This window comes from Siphateles boraxobius, unplaced genomic scaffold (genome assembly GCF_051911475.1).
Source record: "Siphateles boraxobius isolate OS27281-9 unplaced genomic scaffold, OSU_SipBor_1 22, whole genome shotgun sequence".
In the NCBI taxonomy this organism is placed as follows: domain Eukaryota; kingdom Metazoa; phylum Chordata; class Actinopteri; order Cypriniformes; family Leuciscidae; genus Siphateles; species Siphateles boraxobius.
The window spans coordinates 33,161,305-33,185,184 of NW_027508833.1; the positions used below are offsets into that span (position 1 = coordinate 33,161,305).

The 23,880-nt window shown below is 37.8% G+C and overlaps 1 protein-coding gene across 3 annotated transcripts in view; it reads left to right on the top strand.

The window, feature by feature from the left end:
• Window positions 1-23,880, top strand: part of mdga2a (MAM domain containing glycosylphosphatidylinositol anchor 2a) — a 177,704-nt gene that overhangs the window by 91,525 nt on the left and 62,299 nt on the right. For all 3 annotated transcript variants that reach the window (XM_077239772.1, XM_077239771.1, XM_077239770.1), the window contains exons 4-7: window positions 294-490; window positions 3,295-3,427; window positions 6,017-6,286; window positions 18,537-18,866. In XM_077239772.1, the coding sequence (XP_077095887.1) occupies window positions 294-490; window positions 3,295-3,427; window positions 6,017-6,286; window positions 18,537-18,866 (930 nt within the window). The remainder of the gene's footprint in view (window positions 1-293; window positions 491-3,294; window positions 3,428-6,016; window positions 6,287-18,536; window positions 18,867-23,880) is intronic.

Sequence of the window (23,880 nt, forward strand, 5' to 3'; positions counted from 1 at the left end):
TAGAATTGGGACATGAATATTAATGTTTAAAGTAGGGTATAAATAAAGCTAAATATGGATGTTTTTGTTTACCTGTAACCTAGTTTTCTGTTTATTCACATTCTGTCATTTCCATACTTCTGTCCTACATGTCTGCATATTGAAGCCTTTTTCTGAAATATAACTAGCTAGAGTTCTAGATGGCTATATCTGTATACCACCATCTCTACAGAAGTCTCCTGGCGGTTTTTCAGGATGATTTGAGCAATGCTATATCAGCATGAGCGGGACCAACCCATCTGTTTACATTTCAGATTTAGATGACCCCATCGTGACAGTCCATCAGAGTATAGGAGAGGCAAAGGAGCAGTTCTACTATGAGAGGACAGTGTTCCTGCGGTGTGCTGCCAATTCAAACCCTCCGGTGCGGTACAGCTGGAGACGAGGGAGGGAGTTTCTGTCCCAAGGTTCGGACAAGGGTGTGGAGATCTATGAGCCTTTCTTCACACAGGTAAGACATTGGGATAAATTGATGGAAATAAATATTGTGGTGTTATTTCCATCAAGAGGTGCATCTATTTTTGGTCAAAATCTTGTATTGTCAATGCAAGAGTCAAACTTTCTGTAAAGTCTACTCCAGCACATCCCAATGACTTTCAATGAGTTTAAGCTCCGGACTCAGAGGTGCCAATCCATGTGTGAAAATGATTCTTCATGCTCCCTCCCAACCAATTGGTCGATGCGAAATATATGATATTCGCACTGCACTTCAGTTAAATGGAATTTGTTTGTCATTTATTTGTTTGTAATTTAAAAAATATATTATATAGTGTGCATCAATGGTGACATTTAATACTAGATAACTTTAATATAAGATAACTTTATGAAAGGCCGGCTTGCTTGAAAATATTTGATGAATTTCATTGCTCTTGCATCAAAGTTGTCGCAGCTATCAAGAGAGACAATGAGAGAGCATCAGTTTGACATTGTGAGTGTTATCTGGTCCAGAAGGATGCACATCAGATATGACAGTTAAAAAAAAAGGCTTTCAAAACACAGCTTTGCCATATCCGATATGGCACAGTGATTGGCCCAGAGTGGATCTGTCTTGGTAATTAGTCATAAGATGCAGGGTATTTCTGGACCTGTTTCACTCTTCTTATTCCCCACAGAGAATCATTCATGCAACATTAGTCTGTGCACTTAAAGGAGATACTGCATGTTATTTTCAATAGAGCCTTCTTTATCTTTCAACCCCTTCAGACCTATAAATATGAAACTGATGCACTGCAGTTTTCTGTCAATATCTCAGGTTAGAAAGCAGATCAAAAACCAAGAATCTTCAGAAGGTTTTGGTATCAAACAGTGCCACTATTTATAACCGATCAACTTAAATGTCTATGTACAAATTGACCTAATCTAAAGATGACAAAAAATAAGTTACTCATTTGATTGAGGTGAACCGTTTGCTGTAAGTGCACAGTTGCCATAATAAACTGGTTCTCAACTGATTTTGATTCTGAACACAGATTTAACATTGGACATTAAGTGGCGAAAACTGTGTTTTGTTCATGTTCACTTATTTGGCTGCTTCTACCAAAATGACATGATTTTTTAACTGTGATCAACAACAAATCTCCTCCTCCCTTCTAAAAGATCAAGGCCCGGTTCCCCGATAACGCTCACTCTTAGCGCGCTAAGAAGACTCGAAAGATACATCTTACCAAAGTTGTTTTGGTTCCTAAGTGTGTTCCCCGAAGTGTCCCTGCAAATGAAACATTCCTCAAATTATTCCTGTAACATTTATTCTAACATAGTTTAAGTTATCAGTAAAATATAGACTATTAATTAAATTATCAAATTGTCAGTAATATGTTCACACGATATGTTGTGACAGGTAGACGAACCGGGTATCCCTCGCTAATCATCCACCCTCCTTATTCCGTAGTGCCACTTGTGCCGCTTCTTGACATGGGTTTAACGACTTATAAAAATTATGTAATACACTTTTATATTAATGGTAAGGTACTTTACAATCAGAATTGATTGGCAAGCAGCTGTAGTTACTTCTGTTTAATGCGGTATTGATTGCCATTGGTTAATGTTTTCAATAAAAAGCAACCTATCTACAATGAACAGAGAGAGAGAGTTAGATACAGAATATGGTGGGGAAGCAACGTAAAAAAAAGGGCACCAAGCTTCTCGTCAGAGGAACTTGAAGTTTTGCTGGACGAGGTGAGCTTGCACAAGGTGACACTGTTTTGCACTGTTTTGTTAGGTGACACAGCTATGGAGCGACATAGCAAGGAAGATGGCTGCCTCCGGATCCTGGCAGGACGTAAGGCAAAATGTCAAAAGGGCTTAAGTTTTGCCGAACAATTTAAAAAAAAAAAATTATTTGGCTCCGCAGCCGGCGCCGTCTTTGATTCAATACAAGGACACGTTAGATCGCTGCCATAGTTGTTCGCTTACTGGACACCACCGTGCTTACCCATTTATAGATCTTAGCCATTTCGAGCCAAATTGTGGCCAGATTTTAATTATCAAAAGTGATTGCCAATTTAAACGCTTTATTAACATTACGAAATAGCCTAGGCTAATTACCACCATATTAGTTCTGATACCAAATAAAGTCAACTTCATAAATAGGCCTGTATCCATTGCGAACATATTTTATTATTAGTCTTAAAATGTCCATAACATAAAATCATTTTTGAGCCACAACATGTACTGCGCTGATTTCTAAAAACTGATGCACAGTGGCGGCGACTAGCGTTTGAGCCAAACAACATTAAGAGAGAGCTTACGAATGGTCCAGACCAACCTTACGAAAGTGAGACTTACAGAAGATATAGTTGGCGTACGAACGTGTCGGGAATCGTGCCATCACGTTAAGATAGAGAACTACTTAGCGATAAGAACGTTTTGGGGAACCGGGCCCAGTTTATTTATTAGCAGCACCATTATATGGTTAGTTGCATTTAATTCTTTGTATTTAGGGTTATATAGAGTTACTTACATCAAAACAAGTTGTATATACTCACTGAAATGGAAGCAACTTCACCAAAGAGAGGACCAATCACTCTAAGGCTGACTTGAACATAACAAAATATAATCAAAAATACTCCATCGAGCTAAAATATATATAAATCCTGAATAAAATTATTAGCTATCAAAAGAAAAATAACACAAAGTATTCATATTAGTATAATATTTAAATATAGATCACCTCTTGATGTCTAATGTAAAATCTGTGTCCTGCAGCAAAACCAGATGAGATCCTGATTTATACATTATCATCTTCTTGGCTTGCAGGGTGAGACCAAGATCCTGAAGTTAAAGAACCTGCGTCCTCAGGACTACGCAAACTACACATGCACTGCCTCTGTCCGCAATGTCTGTGGCATCCCCGACAAGAGTGTGCTATTCCGGCTCACCAACAAAACCGGTGAGAGATGCCAAAGATACCTCCTCCTTGTGCACAGCATTGTCTTTTATTTTAGTCTCCTTCTGCTATATTTGAGCTGTCCAACGAGTAAGAAAGTACAGGCAAGCAGCAAACCAGAAGCAACTCTCCAAAGGAAGTGCCCTAAGGCTCTTGTCACCACAAGTGCTGTGTGGTCTGATAATCAGCGAGCTGTGAGTGCTGCATGTGTTATTGAGTATGTTACGCCTGTTACATTTAGAGGCCTGCTGCTACTTTTCTCCTTCTTTGTCGGTTGATGGCTGAAGAAACCCGCCCCGGGCTGATGTTTTCACCACTGGCCTTGCAGTTAATTCAGTCTATGGCAAAACCATATTCTTAAGGAAATGGCCCTGCGGGTTCCTGTGCTACTTATCTGTCTCGGTGGGCTTCACATGCTACTGTGGCGGAGACCTAACCTTTACGGAATCCATTAAAGAATGAACAGAGTCGGCAGACCTTTTCCTCCGGCCATCTCTGTTTCTCTATCTTCCTCTCCCACTCCACCACCCTGCTCATTTTCTTGCACTATCCTTCTTTCTCACTTCTTTTCCGTCTCTCAGCGCATTTCTGGCAACACATTGGCTGATGATGATGATCATGGCTCAATCCCGGGGATTGACTGATAGCTTTGCCAACTTGAAAGCCCTTACATCACAGCTTGCCAGTGTGCATTTTGACAAGGCCTTGATTATATAGATTGGATGTGGTCACCTGGTGCATTATGGGCCCAAGTAAACCAATCTCTTTGGGTAAAAATTGTAAATACCACTTTTTATTGTAAGTATAAACACATTAGCGTAATTAGGTAAACCACCATAATTGTCATCAAGAGGTGACAGTACGTGAACTTTGTGTATTTGTGGTAATTACTCACTTGAAGTTGGCTGTGCACATGGCATTGCTTCCAAACAAGCATATAAACTGTTTTTGATCCCTTTAAAATATTATAACGTTACTTAATTAATATTCATGAGTCAAGCTAGTACTGTAAGTTTTATGTATCTTCTTTTATGTAAACTTTTCAGAGGCTCCAACGCCCCTGGATTTAAAAGGATACTTCACCCAAAAATTTAAGTTTTCTCATCATTTACTTCCATTCCTGATATATATTATTAGACTTTCTTTTTTTAGATGAACACAAACAAAGATTTTTTTTGAAAAATAATCCATCTCCAGTGTTGCCAATTTATCGACTTTTTAGACCCCTTTAGCCACTTTTTTTATTTTAAAAAAGCGCCTAGCGACAAATCTGGTGACCATATGGACAAACCTCAGTAACTTGAAAAAACAAATGTTGCCAGTACTCTCCTGCGTGCGCGAGGTCTTGCTTTCTCCCTGCCGTCACGCCTCTCTATACGTCTACCCTGTTCAGAGAATGGCTGAGAGGAGCAGCAGCACATTCTGTTGAGCACACGGCTGCTGACAGACGTGAATGGACTTATCTGCTTCTCCTTTGTTTTATTTTTAAAGAATTTAGTTTAACCGTTTTGATTTCCATTCTTCTCTTGTGCTTATCTGTTACATCCAGTCAGGAATGAAACAGAGAGTGAATCCAATCGCAAGCACATTTAATTAACCAAATACAAAAACAGGAAATCCAGGGAACTCAGAACAGGACAGGAGTAACATAAAACAACAACCGACAGCAGACAACTGAAACACAGGGGTTTAAATACACAGACAAACAAGCTAAACAAGATAACAAGGGGGCGTGGTTAATAAGAAACACCTGGGGAGACTAATAAACATAGATGAGGAACACCTGTGGACACTGAGCAACAAACAAAAGACAAGACACATGGCAGGATCACATGACAAACAAGGGATAACGTGATATACAAGACACAACAAAAACCCACACGTAACATTATCACTTGTATAACTCACTATTACAGAGCTTTAGTTTATCGAAGTATCGAAGTTTTACCAGTTTCCGAACTCTCTCAATTCAGATAATTTTACACATATAAAAATGTATCATTCACTATATCATACTCATTCTATTGTCTGACAAAATATATATATAGAAAATGAGAACAGCTTTATTGGACATTCAACTATATTATATTATATTATATTATATTATATTATATTATATTATATTATATTACATTATATTACAGTATGTAAGCAAGGATTAGGAGAGAAAACACACTAGGCAGGTAGAACGCAAGTGAATATGGTAGCTGACGCATGACGTCATTTAGCGACTTTTTTGGGCAGGCTTTAGCTACTTTCCTTTGAAAATAGTTGGCAACAACACTGTGAGTCCATATAATGCAAGTGGATAGATCCCCCAAAGTTGATGCTTCAAAAACCATGCAAAACGAACACAAACGTAATCATAAAATGTCTTCTGAAGCAAAATAATGTGTATACTGTATGTGAGTAAAATACTGTTAAAATTTTAAACTATAAACCATCGCTTCCAGACAGCTGTCATTCGTGCATTCGCTTATGTAAACGTCAGCATGTTGTGAAACGTGATGTAAGTGTGAGTATTCCTTTAAGTAAGAAAATAGGTCTTCCATGTGAAGCTGATAAGATTAACATTTTCTGTTTTTGTTTTAGCCTCCCCCTCTATTAAGCTGCTTGTGGAAGACCCCATTGTGGCCAACCCTGGGCAGACAGTGACTCTGGTATGCATCATCTCTGGAGGCGAGCCCAAGCCGACCCTGGCGTGGGTCCGTAATGGTGAAGAGCTTCCAAAGAAGAGTGTTCTCAATGGTGGAACCCTCACTATACCTGCCATGAGCACGGATGAGGCTGGTGTTTACAGCTGTGTAGCCAATAACAACGTGGGTAATCCTGCAAAGAAATCCACCAACATTGTCGTCAGAGGTGAGAAGAGAGGCCTCGAGGCCGAGCTGGTTTAGTTTGTTTGTGCTTGATGTATCATAGTTTCTGGAAATTGTTTATTTGCAGCAGGTGTACTGTACATAGCACTGGCCGCACAGTGCACACCAAGAGTCTAGTAGAACCAGATAAAACGATCAAATATGTGACTTTGATGTTGGAGAAGTGTGTATGTTTGCGTGGATGACCTGAGTTTGCATTAGGCTTGTGGCATTTTCAGATCCCTCTGCTCTCATCAGAAATTATTATCTATTGTATCTACTATTATTAATTATTGTTTGGTTAAAGTTATTCTAAAATTCAGATCTAACCATGTCTGACCCTTAGAAACATGATATTTGTGAAGCCAAATATCTTTATTTATATGCCTTAATTTATATTTATAGCATTAGAATTTTAATTGCTCCCTTATGTAGAATAATTCTGGTAGTTAGAATGAGGCAAATGAAGAACAAAATTACGGCCACTCGCATGCTGTGAAGCCAATGGAAAACATTTACTGTGCAAATAAATAAATAAATAAATAAATACTTGTATGAAGTTATTCATGAATTCGGGGGGGAAAAATTCCACAAAAATATTAAGCAGCTGTTTTCAACACTGATAATAATAAGGAATTTTACTTAAGCCACAAATCAGCGCATTAGAATAATTTCTGAAGGATCATGTGACACTGGACTGGAGTAATGAGGATGAAAATTCAATAAATTAAATGTAAAATATTTTAAAATAGAAAGCAGTTATTTTAAATTCAAATAACATTTCACAAAATGTACTATTGTTACTGTATGTTTGATTAAAAAATGTAGTCTTTGTGAGCATAAGACTTTGAACGTGTATATAAGATACTGACAAAATGCAAATAGTGTCTGTTAGTATTTACACTAGGGTGTAAATAACATCTAGTTTCCTTTACACTCAGTGTAAATTGCCTTCTTCAATAAGTTTTACAAGACTCTCAAGTTTGCTGTCAGCATTTTCCATTATACCCATTTCCATTTATCAGTGCATAATGAATTACTTAATGATTATCATGAAGGCAGAATGACAATACATGTGGGTAATAAATATCTTGACAATGAATGCAGTTTACAATTATGAATAATGACTTACAGCATGCATCGAAAAACAATCAAGTTGTGGTTTGAAGCTGATGTGAAAGGACGAAGATTTTGCTACTGCGTACTGTAAGCGTTATTAGAAAAGTATTTGTTGAAACTTTCTTGAAGGTTTGAAATGTCTTATAAATAGGTGCTTTTCCAGCCAGCGTCATTACCTAGTGTAATGAATATCCATGACTTTGACGTATTACATCTAGCCAAAAGAGCAGAGTGAAATGGAGAAAAGGATTTGCTTTTTCAGGCATCTGTGTGTGGGACTCTCTCTGAAGAAGCTTTACTATCCCCGGTTTGGAGCAGCTTTTATAGCTTACTTCACAGTTACTCCTTCTCAAGGCTGATCCCCTGTGTGCACAAAAAGCTGTTTACACATCTGGAGGCCCAGGTTTTAATGTGAATCCCTTACTGTCTGTCAACTCACCGGGTCTGGGGAGCACAGAGAGATTACGCATTTCCAGTGAGCTGGGTTTGTGTGTGAGGCTGGAGAGTATGATGGGAGTCAGATGTCTTGCCAGTGAGGAGGATCATCTTGCTGAGGTAGATAGCAAAGGGGAAGAGGATCATACCAAAGAAAGAAATCTGTGTGATTCTCCAAGCTCTCCTTACAACAAAGAGCACTTTAGTTTGTGGTTAGTATCATTCAAGTATCAGTATCATTCTGAGTATGGTTTTTCTGATATCCAGAAAACTCTTTAAATGTCCTTGGTCTGATGAGATTGGTTTAGTTAAGGGGAATTGCTGTGATATCTATTTTAATGTTTTACTTAGCACTCAAATAATAAAATTATTAAGCACTCAAATAATAGAATTATTAAACTCAGTTCAATAATCATTCTCCATTTATTTTTTTCTATTTATTTGGAATAAACAAGATAATGTACTGTCAGCTTTACATTATCATAAATTATACAACAGTTATTTCTGGTCCTCTAATCTGATCGGTTAGCGCTGATATAACAGTCTAACAGCACTGGGACTTTTCCCTGTTTGTGTCACTCTGCTTTTCTGTGTTTGTTTGAGACAGTCTGTGCATTATGGTAGGGATATATTACAAAAAAATTCTGCTAATTACTTCATTGCACCAGTAGGTCAACTTTGAATAATTCACTCAATCGATTAATTCAAAAATACAAAATGATTATTCAAATTTAAGAATGAAACAATTGTCTATCTTTGTAAATTAATAATTTGTTTAAACAATTGTTGAAATTTCTGATTCATTCAGTCACTCTCTTTACGAGTGTATCATTAATTCAACCATTTAATAAAATTTAAAAAATGCTGATCATTTCAGGAATGAAACAAGTGACTCATTATGAGTGTGTCATTAATTAATTCATTCAATGAATTAATTCAAAATCACTGATTCCTTTATAAATTAAGCGAATTATTTTCTTTATGAGACAGCTATTGAATCATTCATTCAACTGATTCATTAAAATAACTGAATCATTCAAGAACGAAAAACCTGCTTAGAGGTACAGTATGCAACGATTCTGCTGCTGTGTTGTTGAAGCAAATAGCAGTAAATAGCAAAATTGTGTCTAAAATATGACTTAGTATTAACTTATTGTAAAGGTAATATAGCACTTGCAATTGTGCTGCTCGTGTGTTATTGCTTCACCAGGTCGAAGTAGGTTTTTTATTTTGCGTTAATGACCAGATGACTGTATATTATCCCATAGATAAATTCCACATTAGAAGCCAGTTATTTATTGCCATACATAACCTTCCGAGACACTTTTTGCATTATTCATTCATTGTAATATTAAAATGCTATTATTTTAACATTCGTTTTCATTAGATTTTGTTTACTCACACAGACTGATCCTCTGGTGGCTCAGTTTCTGGTCCTGGTTGCTTTCCTATAATCGCTGTTGCAGAAACAGTTTGCATACCTAATGATCCAGAGCTTTTATAACACTTTAAAAGTATTGCAATGTATTAATTGACTCTCACCACAACAAAATTAACTTCCCACAATGCCGTTCACCTTACTTTTTTGCTCTTCTTCATGTATCAACCACCTTCAGAGGAGCTACTCATTTTCTACTACATCACATGAAACCATGAATGTTGCAATATTGCCATGACTTTATGGCTCATTTGTTGCCAATGCTGCCTTTTTGTCCTAGACATGTTGGCCATTTAGGTTTTATATGCTTTTTCTTATGGATGGAAACAACATTATTGGGCATAAAATAACAATGATAGGCCCATTCTGTAGCTCCATAGATTGAGGAAGGTTTAATAATATAAGATCGTCAGAGGGGACGTTACAAGCTTGAGCTGCGCAGCTTCTTTGCGGCACAGATGGCGGAATCTCATTTGTTGGACAAAATAAGCAAGGGATTGGAGAGAAAACGATATTACATGGGAGGGTTTGGAAGTTGGTTAATCCCAACACACTCTGCTGGCTGCTTGTACAAAGCCCTATGATAGCAGCTGTACTGGCCATTTGAAATATGACCTTTTCTCCTGCAATGGGAAAAAGAGCATGTGTAGCCAGATGGGGTGGTGTTTGAGGTGAACTGTTTCTCCAATCACTTATTAGGGAGGAAGCTGAACTCTGGAGGATGGATGAAGGTAGAATAGAGGTGGCTCTATTTGACTTTGTCTTGTGAGGAGAAGATATAGAGCAGTATAGTGGATTAAGCAAATACACTCATGACAATATTTTGTTATAATATTTAAGATTTAATTTGATATAAATTGTACATCCATTTACACAGTTTTAACATAAACTAAACTAAGCCAATCTAGTACGTTAACTAATTGCTTGCTCCACTGTTAGCCAAATAAATTGAATAAATTCAGTTGTTTTTACAATTCAATTCAATTCAATCAACTTTAGTAATCCCACAAGGGGTAATTAGTTAAGAGCAGCATGTTTGCAACAGTACATAACACAAATCACACACATTTTCACAATATACAAACAGTCAATATGTGCAAATTTAAGAACCCCCCCCCCCCATAAACAAACCTACACAGAATTTAAGAGTTTTAAGAGTTTGATGAGTCTGAACCATTAAGAGTTTAATGGTTATCACACCATGAGATAAAGTCAGTCAGAGCATTCCATGGTCAGATACTGGACCTTGGAGGAGTGACAACAACACAGTGTCATCAGAAAACTTCACCAAATAGCTATTCTCCTGGGCGCTTCTGCAGTGTACATGATAAGAGAAGGGGTGAAAGGACACACCCTTGAAGTGATCCTGTGGAGAGCAATAAGGAGTCTGAGAAATTACCATTTACAGAGACCCTCTGCTCTCTAACAGTTAAAAAAATCTAAAATCCATAAAACAAGTTGGTGAGGCAAGTTAAAATCACACAGCAGCTTGTCTATTAAAAGATGTGGTTGTATTGTATTAAAAGCTGAAGAAAAGTCTGCAAACAGAAGCCTGGCATGGGATTTCGGTTTGTCTAAATGCTTATATACACTATTCAAGATAAAAAGCTTTGCATCCTCTACACCCCTCCCCGCTCGATATGCAAATTGCAGGGGGTCAAGTCTTCCCTCTACAGATGATAGCACCAGGTTTTTAATGATTTTTTCGAATACCTTCATAATTAGTGATGTTAAAGCAACAGGCCTGAAATCATTTAGTTGCTCTGGTTTTCTGATCTTAGGAACTGGGATCACTTTAGAGGATTTCCAGAGAGTGGGAACTACACTACTCTCCAGTGACATCTGAAAGATGTGCTGGAGGACACTGCTCAGCTGGTCGGCACTATAGCGCAGTGTCCGCCCACAGACAAGATCAGGTCCAGGCGCCTTCCTGGTGTTAACCTTTTTCAGATGGTCCCTGATACACTCTTGACTGATGGTGACATCATTTTGAGAAAATAGAGACTCTCTCGAACAAAAAATATTTTCAGAAAAATCATGTTTTTCAAAACGAGAATAGAAATTGTTAAAGCATTCGGGAGATCAACATCATTTATTCCACTAGATGTTATAGGTTTCCTGCTGTCACCGCTTCCCTGAGTAACTGAGGACATTGCTTTGATTCCCCTCCAAGCTGCACGAAGATCCCCACTTGTGGGGATTGTGTTCCACCTTACTTGTGTTCCACCTTATCCTTATACATGATTTTAGCTTTCCTTATCCCACTCCTTACTTCTCTATTGATTTCCTTCTTTTCCTGGCTACTCCCTGTATAAAAAATGTGTTTCTTTTTATTCAGAACACTTTTCAATTCTTTAGTGACCCATGGTTTGTTGTAAGGGAATACTGTGATGTTTTGGCAGGTAATATTACTGTCAACACAGAAAGATATAAGATGACACAATTAACAGATTCCTGTGGATTTTATGGAATGTCAATAAACTATCATTATTTAATTAAGGATGCAAATACTGATTCATGAGCAAATTAGTGTGTGTATGTGTGTGTGTGTGTGTGTGTGTGTGTGTGTGCGTGCGTGCGTGCGTGTGTCATTTTACATTTTACATTGTATCTTCCTCAAATTCAAGAAAATTGTTTAAAGGAATTGGAATCTTTAAATGCCTTACAATTCCTGTCACTATACATGATGCTTTTGAAGCTGAATTGTAATTGCATGGAAGAAAAAAATGGTTTTGGACTGACATGAGGGTGAGTAAATGATGACAGAATTTTCATTTTTAGTTCAACACACAAAAAAGAAAGAAATAAAGGTCTTCTGTAATCTTGCTTGGTTCCTATACAGAGCAAACACAGTGCAGGGATTACTTGGGGGCAGATTGGTCTGATGAGAGGCGTAATGGGCCGTCATTCAGTGGCACCCAGGTGGGAGTGACCAGATAGCCATCCCTGAATAAGGCCTTTTCTGACAGCTCTGTTCCACCACCCGCTGGCAGCATCATCAATAAAACACACCCCACCCTTCCCCAGTTATCACTCAAATACTGAGCCTTGTCAGTAGTCTTCAGCAGATTATGCCAAATGTTGCAGGGTCTGCTCTGCAGATAACTGCAAAATAACCCAACGTTCTTTATAAGATATTTATTAGCTAAGGGGATGGAAGGGAGGGTATTGCTGAGCCTGCACACTGCCATAGAAACTCATCTTTTTATTTATTTACAGAGAAGATATCATCTCCCGTTTGGGCCACTTTCCACCAAGCAATCAAAACAGGCATGCAAAGATCGGTCCTACCATCCCCCTTTCCCTGGCTGCTGAAATTGGTCATATTTCTGATATGGAAATTGTGTTCTGAATCATTTTGATGGTCATTCACATCAACTGTTTTCTCAGCAGAATTGCTGTGGGAACTTTTCATTGTCTTTAGCAATGCAATGTGTCAGTATTGTGAATGTGAGGGCACATTGATGAGATTCCACTGGATGTAATGACTGAATGCAGCTTTTGCCTATAAAGCTGTTTTCAAATTAGCTGGGCTCACGATGATCCCCTCGTACATTGCACTACTTGACTTATATTTCCGCTAAATAAAATGGATAATAGAGAATTCAGTTGCTTTTGATTAGGTGGTGACTATTAGCAGACTGCTGCAGTGGTGATATACTACGGCTAGAACAGATTTGTATTCAACCATTTCTTCTCCTCTAATGGGAGGACTCACATCTTGTTGGTGGGGCTTTATGTTGATAGGGAATATGACAAGTGGTTATCATTCACTATTATTTCTATATTTTTTATACACTATTTGCATGCACAGAAAAGATTTTCATGTAAAATTTCCTCTAAACAGGTGCATTCTGCATAAATTTGTTCTGAGCCTCATTCTCTTTTTGATGAATAAATAATTTTTCTTGATTTTTATCAGGGAGTGCATGCCTGCAGTTAATAGTGTACACAGCCAAATATTTATTTTTATGATATGATATAATATAATATAATATAATATATTATATTTTAATAAAAATATTTACATAATGTAAACTGTAAATAAAAATTACAATATTTATTATAAAATATGAATATTTTTATAGAACATTCTGGCATAGCCCTCCATGTTTCTAGAGCTCCCAGCTCTATGGTTTTTGCTGGTGCAAACTTACCAATGAACCATGATTTCTGTGCAAATTTTTTTTACTGACAGTTAGTGAATGAGACCCAGTGCATTATATCTGTTTGAAAAAATATTGTTTGAATTGAACTGGTTATTGCTTGTTACGTTCCAGGCAGTTGTGTCCAAATAACAACGTTCCATTTGCAATTGACACACTCTTCATGCAATATTCAGCAATGCAGAGTAAGTCTGGATCTCCAGATTTGCTGTCTAAAAAGGGGCAATTGACTAGTGCAAATGTGGCCATGAAGAAAACTACTTTAAAGATTCCTTTTAAATTTCCATGGTTGCATAAGATAATATAAGTAAAGAAAAGTGCTTGTGTGCGGCACCACATATTCATCAGTAAAAGACTTTTCTCAACTATTCACTGTATCTATTCACTCTGATTGCACGACTATGCAGGGCTAGTCAAAAGGATTATCGATTTTCATATAATGCAACAATTTTGTTGACAATGATCCGAGGTGAGTGCTGAGCTGAGGAAATAACTAACTAATTATAATATCACAAAGAAAAGACCCATCTAGAACAAAATCATTTGAAATGCATCCATCAATATCTTCTGCATATGTTTGATGCCATAAAGTTATCGTATTTGAGCATTATTATTGTGTTTGTGGAATGCAAAAAAGCTTATCAGTAATTCGAGGTGATGTCTTAATTCTTTCCCAGACGTTTCATAAAACAAACAGTTACAAAACAGGTGCAAATGGTGGTGAGAAACCGCTGTGTTGTCTCCTAGGAGCTCCTTGATATATTCTTCTGTTGAAAAGCTCATTAAAAGTTGAAGCAAAAAGTTGGATTTCCATTTTAAGTGTTTTTGAAATTTCAAGAGATGTTATTACAGCGGATTACTGTAAGAAATCATAGTCAAACTCTCAACGTGTAGCAACCTGACATCAAATGTTCTGGAAAGATTAAGCAGCTTGTCTCTTGGTAATTGCTTACCTGCAGTGCTTTTTGATAATGACAGAACTGGACTCGAAAGCATTAACACCCTGCACGTTTTATGGCCTCACCAAAGAGTGCACAGCTATCTCACCATATTCAGCTATTGATTAAGTCACAAATTGACCAGTAAGGAAAGGCCTGCTGAGCCGAACCTTGCATAAAGCAACCCTGCAAAGTTACAGCTCTTTGTTGTCATCTATCTCATAATATTCAGAGTCTCTGCCAGTATCAGCATCGTAGCCCACCTTGAAACATCCTCTCTTAGCAGTCCAGATTGTAACAGATTGTAAAATGTGCAGAATTAATGCAAATAAATTAGTTAATAAGATTTCCTAAAAGCTGTTTTTAAATAATTCAGTCACTGATTAATAATTAGGGCCAGATGCACAGCATTCTCAAAAATGACTGGGAAATGAGATTGTGGTGTTTTGCTTTGGCTCATGGCTAGCTTGAGACTTGGGATCCCATTGGGTGACATTTGTTTGTGTGTCTCTGACCCCTTTACTCCTATTGTAAAGAGAGCAGTGAGCGCTAATGAAAAGTAAAACAAAAAAGAAACCTCCAAAATCTCATAAATATGCAGTTGTGTTTTGTTGAAGTCAACGTGACTTTAGAAAAACTGCATTCACAACCCATTTACTTGTGTAATGTGACATTTCCCAAAAGAACAAGAAAAAAGGTAGTGCAGGACTTATCCATCAGGAACTGATCAAATTGTGAACATTGGTCTCTGTGACAGGTGAAGAGAGGTTTATATATTGATATATAAGTTTAGGTCAGTGAGTTTTTTGATCAAATAAGTGCAGCGTTCCTTGGTGAGCATAAGAGACTATTTCAAAATGTAATATATATACATATATATAAAATAAAATTGAATTTTAGATTTTTTTTTTTTCCAATAAATTCAATGAATAATTGAATCATAAAAACAACACCAGGAATTTTTATTAGGGAGTCAGTTTTGATATCATGTTGACTTTGCGACTTTACAAAAGATAATTTTTCTTGAGAATGGCGGGTTTCTGTTTCGGCTTATTTACTGTGTGGTTTTAACTTGCAAAGATCCTAAAATAGCTGCTGTTCAGTCTGGTGTGGCTTTGAGTTGGAGTTATTTCTGAATGTGAGTTCACAGTGCGCAAGATCGCTCAATCCAGCCTTGCAAAGATTAACTCATTAGCATGTGTGGAGTAGTGTGGAAAGTGTGTGTCATGTCACGCCGTTCTTACATCATTTCCAACTCTGTAGATGTCAGTGTGGTTGAGTCAGAGTTCTTCTTAATGTCAGTGCCAAAGGACTGAGGTTCTGTGGAAGGAAACGTCTGTTCTCTTCCGAACAGAGAAAGTGCGCGACTCCTTGACAATCCCTTATCTAAATAATATCACGTGTGTGTGTGTGTGTGTGTGTGTGTGTGTGTGTGTGTGTGTGTGTGTGTGTGTGTGTGTGTGTGTGTGTGTGTGTGTGTGTGTGTGTGTGTGTGTGTGTGTGTGTGTGTGTGTGTGTGTGTCTTGAGGGGCCCTCTGTTTATCTCTCACCTTATTCAGGGTGATAGTGGGAGGATGTATTTTAAGATCCAGCGTTGTTTGTGCTGTATTTACTTGCTAAGATGGTAGTCACACACCTCCATTCCTTAACAATAGCCCATGGGTATTTTTTTAACATGTTATGTTTTGTCATTTTTATGTCACTGGCTTGTCACAGTGATAATGACTTCAAAAGCAGTGGTGTGGATGAATTGTGGAAAAGTATATTAAACTGTTTTGAAATTACATTAAGCAAAGACCTTTTAGCTATGTAAACTGACGCACTGCATTTAATGCATCATTAACCATGCAGTACAAATATTGTATGAAGAGATTAAGAGACTTTATGATAAGAAAATGTGCAGTGCGTTACTGCTTCTTGAGCAAACCGATATTTTATAAAGCGAAAGTGCCTTTATTAATGGGTGTTTCTTCAACACCAGGTACTTTTACATACCAGAAATAAAAAAAATAAAAAAAGTATATTGTTATATTATCATATAAAACTGTATTAAGTAAATATTTAATATAAAATATGTATAAATAATTTTAAAAACTAAATATTTTACTGTACTCATTGATTTTTGCTCCTTTTATTTTAAGAAAAATAGTTGCAATTGCTTACCAGAGATGACAATGCAGAGCGTGCTTGAGAATAAATGAGACATTTGAAGTGTGATGAAAATCAAGGTAAATATGATTGAAATTATACAAAATAGTATTCAAACAGTATTATTTTATACAATACTAAAACATATTTAGTGTTTTAAATATATTTTAATTAGAAATATAATAATAATAATAATAATAAAATATTATTTACAATCAAGCTGTAATTTTTTAAAATTATGCAAAAAGTGTTAAAATATAGTTTGTGTTTATTTAGCTTATGTAAAATTTTAGTAATTAAATTATCCTTAGCAAGGCAAAAGAGTCCAAAATGTTCCAAATGTCATTTGCATCAATGTCATTTTCAACACTGCACGCTAAAAACTAAAAATATTAAATTATACTGTGGTGGACATTTTAATGATAAATTACTTTTGGGCTGTTACTAATGAATATTTTGATAATTGATTAATCGGTCGATTATTTAGACGATTAATTAGTAATCAGATTTTTTTGTTTTTTTGTTATAAAAATAGACCTAAGTGAACAGTAGCCTTTAAAATGACTTCAAATACATAAATATTAAAAATGAGGCAATAATTATTCAAATAAAGTTTTAAAAGCAATTATTAATATGGTTTTATTGAACAACACAGTTAAAATACACAATGGAATAATATAAACATAATCAACTTATGTACATTTTGTGTTATATGAAATGTCTGCATAGGGTGCCAACAGCCTGGTGATTATTGTTGTTACACTTTACAGTATGATCAAATCTTTGTTTAATATTAGCCAAACAACATTTAATTCAAATATCCACTTAATCTTTCATTTTTTGCCACTTCTTTAGGATAAATCGATGTATACTTCTGTTGGCATAGGTTTATAAATGATTTACATTAAAAGTAGTTTTAATTTACAACCTCAAATTTACGTTGCGTGAACGTTATAAGCAACTCAAACTCACAGCATATGCAGAGATAGAGTTTGTTAACTCAGCTGCTGAGACACGCTCCACACATGTAAATGATAACAGTGCAATACTTCGCTATGAAACACAAAGCGTGTCAGACTTTATATGCGTTCCCAAATGCACTTTATTGTAAACCCAAACAAACAGCACATGCAGAGACTGAGTTACTGTAGAGCAGCATGTACTGTGAACTAAGCCACTCTGAACCGCTGAAAGGTGTAACTTTCATGCATTTAAATTATTAAATTGCCGCACTTCACCCTGAAATCCGCAGTGCATATATTTAATTCATTGAATCGCAGCCTGTGTGATTTCAATATAGCACTATGCCATATTATGATTTTTGAATTGTTTTAATTTATTGTGCAGTGATAAAGGTCTAATAATGCACTTCAAGTCTGTGGAATGCCCCACTTAAGGTATTTTGCCGGTTAAAGGTTTTTGCATTGTGTAATATTTAAGGAAGATCTGTTGACAGAAATGCAATATCATATACATAGCTATGTATTCAGTGGTGTATAAGGACCTTACTTAATGAACCGTTATCTTTTTATTTCCTTAGAATGAGCCATTTCTATCTACATACACCGCGGGTCCCCTTACATTGAAATCGCCGACATGTTTCAGTAGCCCTAAACAGACAAACGCATTTCGTTACTATGTTGTTCTTCTTGCAAGGAAGCTAGCTAAAGTCAGCAAATAAAACACTGACACTAACTTTTGTTGGTTGCAATTCGCAACCTCACCACTAGAATCCGCTAAAAATGCTGCTAAAAATCACACACTGCACCTTTAATTGGCACAGGTAAAATTGCGATCAAAAATTTTTAGCACTCAAATATAATCGAGGAATCATGACAGTCCTAAATAACTTAATAATAAAAAAAATCCCCTGTGAAATAAACTAGTTAGAGTGTGTCTTGAGTGTATTTTCTAACAATTAAAGGGTGAAAATTGGCCAAAGTTGAAGAAATATCCACATGAACATCATTGTTCTTATTAAATCGGTTGCATTTCATTCTGTCCACACAGCTCTGAAGAAGGGCCGGTTCTGGATCACACCAGACCCCTATCATAATGATGACAACATCCAGATCGGCAGAGAGGTGAAGATATCCTGTCAGGTGGAGGCCACGCCGCCCGAGGAGCTGATGTTCAGTTGGCTTAAGAATGGCCGTCCACTGCGTAGCTCAGAGCGGATGGTCATTACCCAGACTGACCCAGACGTTGCCCCAGGAACCACAAACCTGGACATCATCGACCTCAAGTTTACTGACTTTGGCACTTACACCTGTGTGGCCTCACTAAAGAACGGAGGGATACCAGAGATCAGCATAGACGTCAACATCTCCTCCACCACTGGTGAGCTATTCTTAATCTTTACAAATAAAAGAGGGTAGCTGGTTTTTACAGAGCTTCTAAAGGGACCTTTGCAAGAAATTAAAAATATACAGACTTTCGCACAAGAAACTTTTTGCATGCTCACAAGAAACTATTTTATATGCACAGAAATTTTTTTGCATGCTCACGTGTTACAATTTACCATTTATATATAGCCTAATATAAACTATTTCCTTTGCGTAACTGATATTTTACTATGCCACAATTCGGCCGTGTGCATTGTGCTGATTAAAAGTGCTCAAATTTTGCATTTTGTAAGAGTGGTTTGTCTAGTACAAGGCTGGATCCAGCTTCTTATGTGTTTGTCATTTAAGGTTGCGTGAGCCTCCCCTTAATATAACACAACACTATCTTAAGTCTTTTATGTATATGGCATTGCTCACAATCTGTTAGAATTGAATGAAGAAAATCAGCACCACCTGTAAGGATGCGTTAAATCCAACAAAGTGGTTTAACAAAGGGTGTTTTGATCTTATGAAATACAGCATTTTTACTTTATCAATATTGTTTAATTGGCAGTAAAAATATGTATATGGGACAATATAAATAGGTAATTGACAAATAAATCTTCCAAAAAGGTGGTTTTTTTTTATCTTTTCAAAAACTGATGTGATGCATATTTTTGAGTCGTTTCAACTGTTAAATAACATTTAAAATACATTTTTTGACGTTTTTATGTCAGGTGGTACAACCAAATAGTTGTACTTATATACAGTATACTTGTCACGGTGGGACCGGGAATAATTCCGTGGATTCAAGTGCAGAGAAGAAGTGTTTTAATAGGACAAAACATAAAATAAACAAACCAAAACTAAATCCAAAAACAGGCAAGGCAGGGCAGGAACAGCATAAAAAAGCGTAACAAATACAACGAACGAGCACAGGACAGCAAACACAGGAAGACTAAATAGGGAGGCAAACAAAGGAGGGTAACGAGACAGACAGGTGGAGCAATTAAATCAATAATCAGATAACAAGGGGGAGGGATTAAACAATGACAAGAGCACATGGCTCAAAATAACAAAACACCCATGTGCATAACAAGACAGGACAGACATGTGACATAACCCCCTCCCTACGGAGCGGCTACCAGACGCTCCATCCGACCCGGGTGGGAGAGGAAGGACAGGCCAGGGGGGGAACAGGAGAGACAGACCAGGGCAAAACACACAACACAAGAGTTCAGGAGGGAGCTGGAATGGTGGAGGATCAGGGGGAGGGATGGGGGGCCAGGTCCATGAAAGAGAACAGAAACAGGGGGTGATGGTTTAGCCGGGGGCCAGGGCGAAGCAGACAGTCCATCGGGCGGCCAGGGTGAAGCAGACAGTCCATCGGACGGCCAGGGCGAAGCAGACGACCCATCGGGCGGCCAAGGCGAAGCAGACGACCCATCGGGCGGTGAAGACCCCTCGGGCGGCCAGGGCGGTGAAGTCCCCTCGGGCGGCCAGGGCAAGGGCGACCATGGCACTGGCTCTGCCTCTGGAGGAACAGACACCGGCTCAGGAACAGACACCGGCTCAGACTGGGCAGACTGTACGTGCTCAGTCTCAGACTGGGCAGACCGTACGTGCTCAGTCTCAGACTGGGCAGACTGTACGTGCTCAATCTCAGACTGGGCAGACTGTACGTGCTCAGTGTCAGACTGGGCAGACTGTACGTGCTCAGTGTCAGACTGGGCAGACCGTACGTGCTCAGTCTCAGACTGGGCAGACTGTACGTGCTCAATCTCAGACTGGGCAGACTGTACGTGCTCAGTCTCAGACTGGCAAGACTGTACGTGTTCAATCTCAGACTGGGCAGACTGTACGTGCTCAGTGTCAGACTGGGCAGACTGTACGTGCTCAGTGTCAGACTGGGCAGACTGTACGTGCTCAGTGTCAGACTGGGCAGACTGTACGTGCTCAGTGTCAGACTGGGCAGACTGGACGTGCTCAGTCTCTCGCTGGGCAGACATGACGTGAACAGTCTCTCGCTGGGCAGACGTGACGTGAACTGTCTCTCGCTGGGCAGACGTGACGTGAACAGTCTCTCGCTGGGCAGACGTGACGTGAACAGTCTCTCGCTGGGCAGACGTGACGTGAACAGTCTCTCGCTGGGCAGACGTGACGTGCTCAGTCTCTCGCTGGGCAGACGTGACGTGAACAGTCTCTCGCTGGGCATACGTGACGTGAACAGTCTCTCGCTGGGCAGACGTGACTCGAACAGTCACTCGCTGGGCAGACGTGACGTGAACAGTCTCTCGCTGGGCAGACGGGAATGTGAACAGTCTCTCGCTGGGCAGACGTGACGTGAACAGTCTCCCGCTGGGCAGACGTGACGTGAACAATCTCCGGCTGGGCAGCCGGAACGTGAACAGTCTCTGACTGGGCAGACGCTGGTCTCTTCCTCCTCCTCCGTCTTTTCTGATGGATGTGTGCAGACACGAGGCTGGCTAAAACCATCGATGAAGTCCCCCCGCTTGACGGATCCAGATATGATGACTTCATTCCTGATGAGACCCGTGAGGAAGACTCTGCTGCCCTCCTCTCCTCATTCCTTTGAGCGCACATAGAGAGGTACTTAAACAAAGAAATCCCATTCTCTCTCTCCTCAGGAGAGAGTTCGCTCCGCTGAATCCACATGGGCTCGTTCGTTCTAACACGGTGGGACCGGGAATAATTCCGTGGATTCAAGTGCAGAGAAGAAGTGTTTTAATAGGACAAAACATTAAATAAACAAACCAAAACTAAATCCAAAAACAGACAGGGCAGGGCAGGAACAGGCACAGCATACAAAACGCGTAACAAATACAACAAACGAACACAGGACAGCAAACACAGGAAGACTAAATAGGGAGGCAAACAAAGGAGGGTAACGAGACAGACAGGTGGAGCAATGAAACCAATAATCAGATAACAAGGGGGAGGGATTAAACAATGACAAAAGCACATGGCTCAAAATAACAAAACACCCATGTGCATAACAAGACAGGACAGACATGTGACAATACTGTAGTTTTACCACATGACATGGAAAATTTGTTTATGTGAAAGGTTTCAAACCTAAAATGATGCCATAGTATTTAGTTTTGAAAAAAATATATATTATTAGGACACCATTTCAGATAGAATTTGTTCGGACAGTTGCACCACCTGAAATTTTGGGGGTTTAAGATGACAAAACATAAAATAATATGTACTATTAGAATGTACTAAAAATGAATTCAAAATAAATAGGTTTTATAGAATTAAGTCAAATCAAGTCACCTTTATTTATGTAGCGCTTTTTTACAATGCAAATTTTATCAAAGCAGCTTCACAGTGATAGTGTGAAGATAATGTGAAAATAATACAAAAAAGTTTGTTTCTAGAAGAAAACTGCGTCATCGTCCATAAGTGACATATGTCATGAATTTATCAAATTATTTTAAAAGAAAATAATGCGCTTGGACACAAAATATGCACGTATATATCAGCCCATGTCACAGTGTGGTTAATCGGCCGCCACAGATTTAAATCCATTAAAACGGACATAAGACCTAGAAATATGACGTATTGCCCTAACGAAAGCCACATTTTGAGCAAATAGGTCTTTATTAATTCATGTGCATGCATACTCTCATTTACTTCCTAGTAATGCACAAAGTGACGCACAAAGGAAATAGGTTATTATACATAAACCGGAAATTGTAATGCTCACGCATTGCAAAAAGCATGCAAATGAGCATGCAAAAAAAAATCCTGTGCGCACAAGAAACTTTTCAATAGTTTCCGTTGAAACATGAAAGTCTGTAAGATAATTTAATTTTTTTAATAATATTTTTTTTTTATTTTTAATTTTTAAAACAATTTTTTGCAAAGGTCCCTTTAGGGGCTCCTAGAGTAGGATTTTTATATATATATATATATATATATATATATATATATATATATATATATATATATATATATATAATGACTTAACTTGCCTGTCACACATATCCAAATGCCCACCACAGGATGGAATCCAAAACACCACTGAACTCATGCATTAATGTCTTTTTACTTTTTTCCCCAATTTTTGCCGATATTTTTTGTTTGTTTGTATGTATGAAGGTCATACACCTGAATCTGTTAAATGTCATTGCCAGGAGGATTCAAAGAGATTTGCTGAGAACATCAGTCTTTCAATTTCAGCAGATAAAACCGTACCATGTTTTAACCAGCTTGGCACTTACAGCAACATGGATTTATTAATTATAAATATGAATTAATTAGAAATCATGCATGCATTACTGAGTAAATGAGAAACAATTTCAGTGGAATTTGGGTTAATGGTAGGGTTTCATCACTCTTTGAAATAAAAAAAAAGTTTAAAATTATTTATTATTAAAACATTTTTATGGTGATTACATTTATTATTGTTTTACAGACTGTTTCGGCACATTATGGCTTTATAGCTTCAATAAAACAAAATAATCTCAGCCTCCCCCACTGATGACATTTTAATGATACAAATGTAGATGTAAAAGATTTTTTTTCTGTCACAAAACATAGATAATGCTGTTTTAGGCGTTTAGTGTTGCCAGAATGGATAATGTGATTTATTTTCTGACTCATTTCATTATGCAAAATTTCCTATGTTTGTTTGTTTGTTTGTTTGTTTGTTTGCCCTGGGTCTGCTAAAGAAGTCATGCTTAATCAGACGCAAGATCTCTCTCCCACCAGGCCCCCTGCAGTCGCAATCGGAAATACATTCAGCATTGTTCTCCTCTTTTTTCATGCTATACTCATTACCATCCCTTCATATAAATCAGTCTTTCCCACTCACCTTCTGGAGGAGAGAAAAGTAGATTTCTATTTTATCTCCAAAGGAGAAAAAATGTCTTATTTTCCAATGTACAGTATTTATCTTTCTTTGTCATCTTCTTTTATACAACACATCTCATACATGCATGATAGCTTTCATCATGACCTCCCGTTTCTTGTATTGTATTAAAATAGGATTTTAAAAAAAA